The sequence below is a fragment of the Ziziphus jujuba genome, chromosome 3 (assembly GCF_031755915.1).
Source record: "Ziziphus jujuba cultivar Dongzao chromosome 3, ASM3175591v1".
In the NCBI taxonomy this organism is placed as follows: Eukaryota; Viridiplantae; Streptophyta; class Magnoliopsida; order Rosales; family Rhamnaceae; genus Ziziphus; species Ziziphus jujuba.
This window is the reverse complement of record NC_083381.1, coordinates 31,500,110-31,510,947: the sequence shown is the minus strand read 5'-3', so window position 1 is coordinate 31,510,947 and position 10,838 is coordinate 31,500,110. Positions and strand designations below refer to the sequence as shown.

At 33.0% G+C, this 10,838-nt stretch overlaps 1 protein-coding gene across 1 annotated transcript; it reads left to right on the top strand.

The window, feature by feature from the left end:
- The first annotated feature begins 1,396 nt into the window (after nucleotides 1–1,396).
- On the top strand, nucleotides 1,397–5,281 carry LOC125423294 (receptor kinase-like protein Xa21). Its single transcript, XM_060816009.1, has 2 exons — nucleotides 1,397–4,304; nucleotides 4,813–5,281. The coding sequence occupies exons 1-2, from the start codon at nucleotides 1,418–1,420 to the stop codon at nucleotides 5,190–5,192; spliced, it is 3,267 nt and encodes a 1,088-aa protein (XP_060671992.1). The 5' UTR covers nucleotides 1,397–1,417; the 3' UTR covers nucleotides 5,193–5,281.
- The last annotated feature ends 5,557 nt before the right edge of the window (nucleotides 5,282–10,838 follow it).

Below are 10,838 nucleotides of genomic sequence, written 5' to 3'. Positions count from 1 at the left end.
CGACAGTCAAACCCGATCAACCTTGATCAAATTTTAGAAATTTTTGATTTATTTCGCGACGGGGTGTTACAGTTTCTTTGAAACTTCCTACATATTGGAAACTTGTCCTTTGCGAACTAGACCTTCATATATATATATATATATATATAACAACAGTTTCCACAGTCCACCACCTGAAACAGTAGGCCGGTTGCATCTAATTATGAGACTCAATAATATAGTATGGTGCATTTGATTTACTCAACAATGTTAAGGAAAAAAATCAAGAAATTAATACAAACAATCAAGAAGGAATAAATACCTAGGTACAAGGAATCAATGCCTAGTGCAAGTTTCCAAAAAAGGAAGAGTTAACTCTTTTAATCTTTATATGGTTTTTACTTGGACTGCTCCTGTAATTGCTCCAATAATTATGGGATATGTCTTTTGTAATGTTCTGTAAATAGAGGTACTGTAATGATATTTATCAAGCACCTTTAAATCAACAATGTAAGTATTTGCATTTCTCAATTTTCTATCTTCTGTTTTCCTTTTTCTAATAAAACTTCTTCAAATAATATGTTACTAAATATATTACAAAAAAAAAAAATTTCCTAGGAAAAAAAAAAAAAAAGAAGAAAATTGTTGATTTAAATAATATGTTGTCTTTGGTATCTCGGATTTTCAATATAATATAGAAAAAAAATTCTTTAAATAATATGTTGCTTTATTAATTTATTTATTTTTGGTTTAAAGTGAAATGTTTATTGTATTATAAAATTGATAATAGAGCCGTGCTTGGTTAGGCTTCAGAGTCAAATGTGAATATCTGGCTTTAAGTAGCGTGCAATATTAAGGCAGTGTTCGGTAGGATGGAAGGGAAGAAAAAGGCCAAAGGGAAGAAGGAAAAAGTGACTTTAATTGTAGGGATTAGAAAGTGAAAACAATTTGGTATCCGTACTATACTATTATTATCATTTTTAAATTTTAGTTTTTGCAACAAAGTCTATTGTAAAAGTAATTGAGAAAATAAAAGTAAGTGATCCATTGTCTGTGTTTAATACTCACAAATTAGTCTATGGACGAAATATTTGAATGACCTTTCCCAAATGGGTTAGATAGAAAAATATCAGTGCAATGACTATCTAGATAGTCTTTGGAGCATGGAATAAGTAATTGATTTTAGACAAGTCCGAATCTCTTCAAAAATTGTCCGCTATAATTGATTAGAAGCCAGATAGAGGGAAAAAAAAAAAAAAAAGTGGGAATATAGTCAAGCTTTATGATTAAATGATATATTTATAGTCATAATAATAATAATAGTAGCATTGATTACGAGTCCATGACACTGGTTATAAATTTCTGGTAGCATAGTCCAAGTTTCTTGAACACCACTTGCAGCTGATTGATAAAAATCCTCTGAAAGTATAAACAAAGAATGGATATCTCTGTTCTTATTATACTTCTTGAACGTCTAATGATTCATATTTTCATATTCCAATTTGCTTCTTCTTCTTCTTCATTATCCTCTTCTTCTAAAACAAACAACAATACAGATATGTTAGCCCTGCTGGCCCTCAAATCCAAAATTCAGTTGCCTTCGAATAGCTCAATGCTTGGTAGCTGGAACACCAACACCAACACTAGTTTCTGCAAATGGGTTGGCGTCTCTTGCGGTCCACGCCACCAACGTGTGACTGTCTTGAATATTTCATTCATGAATATTCATGGCACTATCTCACCCCATGTTGGAAACCTTTCCTTCCTCCGCATTCTAAACCTTGATACCAACAGTTTTCGTGGTCCAATACCCATAACTGTGGGACGGTTGCGTCGTTTGAGAGTGCTCAACTTGAGAGAGAATCAACTTGAAGGGACCATCCCATGGACCATTAATTCACAGAGCCTAAACAGTTTGGAAATACTAAACCTACAGTACAACAACTTGGTAGGTAACCTTCCTTCTTCTCTCTTCAATATCTCAACTTTAAAAGAAATTGTTCTCTCATTCAATCGTTTTTCTGGAAATATTCCAAATGATATGTGCCATATGCTCCCAAAACTAGAAATGGTCTATCTTTCGAACAACCCACTTAGTGGTCATATTCCAACAAGCTTGTGCCATTGTAAAAATCTCAAACAACTCGAGCTAGGTGAAAATGGGTTGACAGGAAGCATACCCACACATCTAGGATGCTTGCGCGAACTTGAGTATATGAGTTTCGCTATAAACCAATTGACCGGCACAATTCCTGCCTCGTTGGGTAATCTTTCTAAGCTAGAAGAACTTGATCTTGATACTAACATTTTGAGGGGTGAGATTCCACCAGAGTTGGGCCAGCTTTCCGGTTTAAAAATTCTAGCCCTTGAGGATAATAATCTTTCTGGTAGATCACCTCTAACCATTTTCAACCTTTCTTCCATCGAAATAATTTCATTAGCGTTTAATAATCTATCAGGAAATGTTCTAGAAGAGCTCAATGGTTTTCGGCTTCCTAAGCTTAGAGAAATGTATTTGAATGCAAATGGATTCAGTGGTAGAATTCCAGATTCTATCTCCAATGCTTCAATGCTCACACTGTTTGAGATATCTAAAAATTCCTTTAGTGGACCCGTGCCCATGACATTAGGTAGTCTTCCGCATTTAGGATTTTTCAACATACAAACGAATAAACTGACCAATAATCCAACGCAAACAGAGCTTCAGTTCCTTACTGGTTTGACACAGTGCCGCCGGCTGAGACTATTGTCCATAAGCGGTAATCCTATGAAGGGAGCACTTCCAGGATCTATTGGAAATTTTTCCAATTCTCTTCAAAAATTCTATGCAGCAGAAAGCCAAATTCAAGGTAACCTGCCGTATCAAATTGGAAACATAAGTGGCTTATTAGATCTTCAATTACAAAACAATAATCTGAGTGGAACAATTCCTTCTTCTTTTGGAAATTTACATAAGTTACAGCAGTTATATCTCCAGGATAACAGAATAGTGGGAAATCTTTCACATGAGGTATGTCCGTTAACTTCTCTAGGATATTTGGACTTGGGTCTAAATAGCCTATCTGGTCCCATTCCTTCATGTATTGGGAATCTTACTGGAATAACTTCAATCTCTTTATCTTCTAATGCATTTACCTCTATACCACAAAATATCTGGAGCCTCAGTAATGCTTGGTTTATAAATTTCTCGGATAACTCTGTCACGGGGTACCTTCCCGCTGAGATTGGAAACTTGGTAAACCTCCAAATTTTGGATCTATCCAAGAATCAATTATCAGCAAGTATTCCAGGAATACTCTCCAAGCTGAAGATGCTACAACAACTGAACTTGTCAGACAATGCATTCCAGGGTATTATTCCTACAAGTATCGGTGATTTGGCAAGCCTTGCATCAATAGATCTTTCATCCAATAATTTATCCGGCATCATACCCAAGTCTTTGGAGAAGCTTCACTATCTCAGGCATTTGAATTTGTCTTTCAATATGTTAAGTGGCTCAGTTCCAAACAATGGAGCTTTTGCAAACTTCACCATCAAGTCATTCATGGGAAATCTTGATTTATGTGGCAATTCAAAACTAAGGCTCCCACCTTGCCCAGATACAACTCCTTCAAGGCCAAGAAAGGCATTAATGTTCTGGCTCAAATATGTTCTTCCTCCAATTGCCGCACTGATACTTGGGGCATTACTGCTACTTGTGTATGTGAAATATTGGAGAAAGAGCAAGAATCAACCAACCTCTGAGATTGATTCATCGATCAGGTTTGGCCACAAGCACATATCATACTATGAGCTCCTCAGTGCAACAAATAATCTCAACGAAGCAAACTTGCTGGGAAGTGGAAGCTTTGGTTCTGTATACAAAGGAACCATGTCAGATGGTGAGATAGTTGCCGTGAAAGTCTTCAATTTGGAAGTTGAGGGAGCAGCAACATCTTTTGACAGAGAATGTCTGGTGCTAAGGAATGTGAGGCACAGAAACCTTGTGAAGATCATAAGTTCGTGCTCCAACCTCGATTTCAGAGCTCTGGTTCTTCAATACATGCCTAATGGAAGCCTTGGAAAGTGGTTATGTAATCAGGGGCAAAACTGTTTGGATATTCTTAAGCGGATGGATATTATGATTGATGTGGCATCCGGACTGGAATATCTTCACAATGGATATTCAGAGCCCATCGTTCATTGCGATTTGAAGCCCAGCAATATTCTTTTAGATGAAGACATGGTTGCACATGTTGGTGACTTTGGCATTGCAAAAATTTTAGCAAAATACAAATCTATGACCCAAACAGCAACTCTTGGCACAATGGGCTACATAGCACCTGGTAAGTTCATTTTTCCATGCTTGTTTTGACTTTAAAAAATTGAAGGAAAAGAAAAAACATGTAATTTGTACTCTTGAGCTAATTTATTCAGTTTGTCTATGATCCTAATCTGTTTAATTGATCAGGTATTAACTGTACGTAATATGGTTTTAGTAAATAAAAAAATAAATTAATAATATTTTGTTCTTGAAACTGAAATTAGTGAACAGGTCAAATATGAATATATAGTTTAATTGGTAAATCTTTTTCAATTTCTCTTGTATTATATTTTTTATTAAGGGATTTTAATATTAGACATAGGATAAGAAAAAGGATCTTCATTCATTCTCCAGCATTGTTTTCTTATTGGAACTATTTAGGATATGTTAGTATGGTAAGTGCTTAGATTCATCTCTATGTATTGTTAACCTTTGTGAATTAAACTTCATTTAGAAGTGAATATGGATAGTAAAAAATTTTCACTCTTAAAACTTTCTTCAATTTAAAGTTTCTAATGTCCACTTAACAGAGTTCGGGTTACAAGGAAGGGTATCTCCAAAGGGTGATGTTTACAGCTATGGTATTATGTTAATGGAAACATTTACAAGAAAGAATCCACGAGATGAAATGTTTGTTGGAGGACTGAGCTTAAGACAATGGGTCATTTCCGTTTATCCTGATCGAGTAACAGAGATTTTGGACACTAGTCTTTGGACTGGATATGGAGAAGCGACTATTAATGCAGCTATGGATTCTTTAACTCATTGTTTCTCATCCATTATCGAATTAGCATTGCACTGTTCCGGTGATTTACCAGAAGAGAGGCCCAATATGACAGATACTTTGGTTAAACTTAAAAAGATGAAGCACAATTTGGTGCAACATCTAAGTAGGTTTAACAGACAATAGTAAAATCGTGATGGCAAAATTGACTTTGATCTACTCAATTATATATTATTGAAGATAAATTTACTAAGTCAAAAAGAAAGAAAATTTCTTGCATCTTGTGAGGTTTGCTTGTAAAGCAATTTTGTTTTTCTTTTACTGTTTCATTGAATTGGTATTTGGTGTTCCCAGATTCCTGTAATTTAATATAGTAATTAGATTTCATAAAGTACTTTATTACTACTTAATTGTTATTTCCTAATAATTACTCAATGAACTTTCTTTATTTTTTGGTTTTCAACTTTCTCTGTTAGCAATGCCAATCAAATTTCAACCTTCCTCTGTTAGCAGATTAACAATGTTACGATATAAAAGATCCACAACATGTCGTATATAAAAAAATCAATATTTCGTAGAACTTAGAAGTCACATCACAAGCACCCCTGCAAGGTGATCTATCACTTTAATTACATTATAAGTAATATTTCTAAGCATATTGTTAAATAAAATATTTCAATTGCAACATGAATAGATCACAGAATATATGGAGGTCACCCAAACATGTGTTTTAGAAGTCATCTACAATGACTTCCGTGGACAAGTTCTTTATATGTATAGCACAGGGCCAAACTTTCCAGGTCTGTAGTTCTGCAACATCAAAGTATGATAACTTTCATAATCAAATTGAATCTTGATTTGCTTTTTGAGGATAAATTTACATGGTCCTGATTATCATTCAAATACTTAATCTGGCTTTATTCCAAAAAAAAAAAAGAAAACTTTTGTTGGTTGGTCATCATTTATGAAGTAGAATGTAAATTCCAGAGAAATTAGTGGGTTGAAGTTAGGAGAAGATCCTGATCCTTCCAAGTGTCCCACCAATGGATTCCACTCGAGACTTCAGTGTTTCTTTTAGAAGATCTGCTTCTTCAATTGCGTCAAAGTTAAACTTCACCTACAGCACCATAATAATCAAAGTATGATTTAATACATCAAAGTCATTAAATTAACATGTCGTATACGTTTTCTGTTACTTTAACATTTCAGTCAACCTCTCTTAGTCAAGTCATCTCTTTGCATTCAATTCCAACCAAAATAGGATGAAAAAAACACCCAAAGTTCTTCCATTTTAAAAGTTGAGTGGCGCAAAGTTGGTAATTGAGCACAAAATAGTTTAGACGGATTTATGGATGCAACTTATTTTGTTGAACAGTATTCTAGCATATCTTAGAATATCAATTTGAAGAATGAAGTAAAATGAAACAAATTATAAATTAAATATCTAATACAGAGGATACTTAAGTTAAATGCAACTAACCCAGTTCTTTATATGCACATCCCAAGGCCAAAAATTCCAGCTATGTAGTTCTGCAGAATCAAAGTATATATTATATATATCATAATTTTCATAAGTAAATTCACTCTTACTTTGCTTTTTGAGGAAAAATTATATGGTCCTATTTTTTTTTTTTTAAGATAAATTGGGAGGAGGAATTTTCGCACTAAATCTCGCATTAAATATTGAACTGAATCTGGGATTTATCATTAGTGATCATTGCCATTTGGGTTGTATTTGGTAATGATTAACATTCAAATACTTTAGCTGATTTATACAAAAATAAAAATAAAAAATAAAAAATAATAAAATGAAAAAAAAAAAGAATCCTTTAGCTGGTTGGGCATCAATTATGGAGTGGTATGCAAATCAGAGAATTACTAATTAGTGGGTTGATTAAGTTAGAAGATACTGATATTTTAGTGTCCCACCCATTGATTCCACACGAGACTACAGTGATCTGTCTCATGAATTGTGTCAAAGTTGAACTTCACCTACAAAACCATAATGATCAGACAGAGTATGGATCAATACATCAAAATCATCGAACATGTCCAATAAGTTTTCTATTACTTTAACATTTCAGTCAACCTCTCTTAGTCAGGTCATCACTTAATAATTAATTCAAGAGAAAAGAATAAAAAAAACACCGAATGTTTTTTCAATTTTTAAAGTTGAGTGGTGCAAATTTGGTAAATGAGCAGCAAATGCTGTAAATAGATTTATCAGTTATGAATGCGATTTTGTTTGTTCAATAGTCTAGCGTATATTGCAAAATTAGTCTAGGTGTATTAATGGGCTTGGATCAAAATAAGTTATCTGGTCCCATACCTTCCTTTATTTGCATTTCGCAGTGTGGTTATCTACTATTTTTAAGCCGTATGATCTGTTGGTTTTTTTTTTTTTTTTTTTTCCCCTCCAAAATAATGATTTATAAAGATGACGTCATTACATGTTTATTGTTTATTTTTTTTACTTTTAAGAAGGAGAGTAAAACACCATAACAAATATATAAAATCTTTTATTTATATATTTTCCGTCACTTGATTCAATAGACAAAAAAAAAAACATAGATATAAAAGCATTCACCTTTTTCCTAGTACATAAACCACATTTAAAATGCTTTTATATTTCCATGACATATTTATTATATATCCTTGAGAAAGCAAATATTAAATTCGGTTTATTATTCTAACAATCCCTCCGGTAAACTAAATTTTCTTTTAACTCCAAGCTTTGCAATTATCTTTTTGAAAAGCTGTTCACTTAGAGGTTTTGTTAAAATATCCGCCAATTGATCTCTACTTCTACAATTTTCAATTTGAATTGTGCTATCTTTGATAAAAGATCCTAAGAAAATGAAATCGAATCCAAATATGTTTCGTCCTTCCATGTAGAATAGGATCTTTACTAACTGATATAGTTGAACTCTTATCACCAAAAAAATAAAAATAATAAAAAAATAATAGTTGGCTTTTTTGGCTTAAATTTGAGACTCTCCAAGACTCCTTGTAACCAGATATTTTGATAACTTGTAGCACAAGCACCTATGTACTCTGCTTCGATGATTGAAAGTGCTACCATAGATTGTTTCTTTAACATGCAGGGAATTACTTCACTCCCAATGTTGAATATGTAACAACCCGTACCAAAACAGACCTTTGTTGTACAAGTTTGACCAAGTGGACTGTGTGTGGGTTTGAGATTGACTTTTTCTATAGCTAATATATTGGTTTGACTAATGTACCATTATATAGAACTCGTTGATACAAGCTCATAGATTAGTTGCATGCCAAATTCCAAGTTATGGATAGAAAGTTATGGTTCTGTAAAGTTTCAAATATCAGTTTTATATCAGTCTCCAGACCTATCCCAAATTTCATCTATTAGTGACCCAAAACTCTATATAAATGTTAGGAAGTGTGACCATTAGGGAACAACTTTCAAAATACATATTTTGTCCCCCAAACCTGAAAAATCTCTCTCTAGACCCACGGATCCGAACCGGATCGTTCCAAACCAATTTAATGCCCAACCAGTCACCGCCATTTTGTCCAATTTAGCCACCATCCTTATATACGTGCCAGCCAATTATATTACCCACCTCTTCAACTAAATTTCAAGCCAAACTACCGGCCGATGTGCCAGGATCGGCCATTTGAAGCCAGCGACTACCGTTTTGCATTTTTCGACCATTTGCCCATTTTCGGCCGTTTTAGGCCAACCCACACACCCTTCCCTCCAATTTTGGACACTCTAAACGTATTTCCATGCTCCATTTGCCAAGATTCCTCACTGTTTGAGAGATACATCAGTGGGGAATTTGGCTAAGTATTACAACAAGTTTTCCGGCCAATGGTGACACTTTTGGATCGAGGTGAGCACCCCATTTTATTCTTGTCTCTTAGGCTTTCAATTGATATAAAGTTTATGAATTTTGGACGTCGTTTGATCATTTTTCCATTTTTGGATCAATTAGTTAAAATCAAATAAATTGAAACTGTGTTTGGATAAAATTTGATCAAATTGGACAAAATTGAAGTTGGATTAGTGAAATTAGATATTATTAGGATCCATTAGAAGGTTCAACTTCAAAAGATTAGCATTTGGATAAAAAGCCCCAATTTTTTATATTTAGACTCGCCAATGTCCAATTTGCTTAATTTTATAGTTGTATAAATTAATTTAAGACATTTGGTGTTCACAAATGTCTTTAGTTTAGTTATTGAAGCCTGAAAAATATTTTATTATATTACAGATACTCAAGTTGAACCTGGAGACGATCCTACAAAAGAATAGGAGTAAGCATCTACAGTATAATGAGTGGTTATATTTTTAAAATGTTTTAGGCATATAGTATAATATACATGATTTGGTTATTTTACATATATATCACTTGATTTAAATGATTACTTTATGCTTATATGAATATCAACATTTACACATATGTGTTATTATTTTATATGGATTTTGATAAGATTTTAAATGGTTTGTGGATCATGTTATTTAAATATCCTAGTATTTGAATTGAGCTTTTAAATCATTCTGGAAATTAATTGACTTGAGAAAGCAGATTGAAAACTATATGATTTTAAACATGTTCAAGTATTTTGCAATTTTATGTTTTTAAAATTGGTTTATGGTGATATATATTTCACTGTGGTATTTCTGGTTTTAGCATGAAATGATGATTTGAAAATCTTAAAATATTTAAACAAGCGGTTGAGTTTGGATATTTAATTATGATTTATGATACAATATCATTTGGAAAAGTATGATCTCATAAGATTGTTTACGGATACTTACTTATTTTTAATTGATGTATAATATAATACTGGTGTTTCTGATCAGTATTATTTTATAGCGCACGAGTTTGCCATGGTGCCATGAGGTTGGGTTCATCCCACAAATTTATTATTGCTACGGGCTGTGAAGTTGGGTTCATCCTACAGGTTTATTATTGTCACGATGCCGTGAGGTTGGGTTTATCCCACAAGTTATTATTGCCATGGGTCGTGAGGTTGGATATATCCCAATGGTTTATTATTTCTACGATACCTTTCATACATTAAAGGTCGTGAGGTTGGTGTATCCCACGATTTACGGTTTGGTATATCGTATGGTACATTGTATATATTCATAATATATTGTTGGTTTTCCAATATTGTGGTTATTACTTCACTTTCATAGTTATTTTGTGAAATTGTGTTTATAATATTTTATGCTTAATATTTATATCTTGATTAAGATATTTTACAATATTATAATGATCGTTCATTTTATACTTTTTTTAGCATCAATTTTATGATACTAAATTGGGGCATAAATTTGGATTTTGTAAAATGATTTTGAAAATGAGAACCTTTCAAAAGAGTGGAATGAGAGATCTTGAGAGAAAGCTTTGTGGAAATAATTTTTTACTTTCCTATTTATAGTTTGCCACTCATTGAGATTTTTTTATCTTATGTTTTATTTGTTTTAAATTTGTTCCCCTAGGTCCAGGCAGTTAGTGGCAGTCTACCTCGCATATTGTTTGTCACTTCGTTCTTTATTTATCCTTATCTTTCTTGACTTATTTATTATTTATTTGTTCTTCTAAACTTTGCAAATACTCTTAGAATGCATTAGATCTAAATATTGAGCACAGTAGAGTCCATATTATATACATGTGTAGTTATGGCCTGTAGTATGATAGGCTGGTTGTGCACCATAGTTGTGGTTTTATATTTATATATTGAGTTATTATTAATAATGCTTGTGTATGTTTATCTATGTTTTAAGTGAGGTTCAATTGGATATCTTTTAAGGATTGTCAAATGGGACTTCACTAGTCG

Bases quoted from the DNA above. Each gene is read 5' to 3' on its own strand.
- LOC125423294 (XM_060816009.1), top strand. From the start codon at position 1,418: ATGGATATCTCTGTTCTTATTATACTTCTTGAACGTCTAATGATTCAT. The intron at 4,305-4,812 runs GTAAGTTCATTT...TCCACTTAACAG, and splicing joins AATGGGCTACATAGCACCTG to AGTTCGGGTTACAAGGAAGG.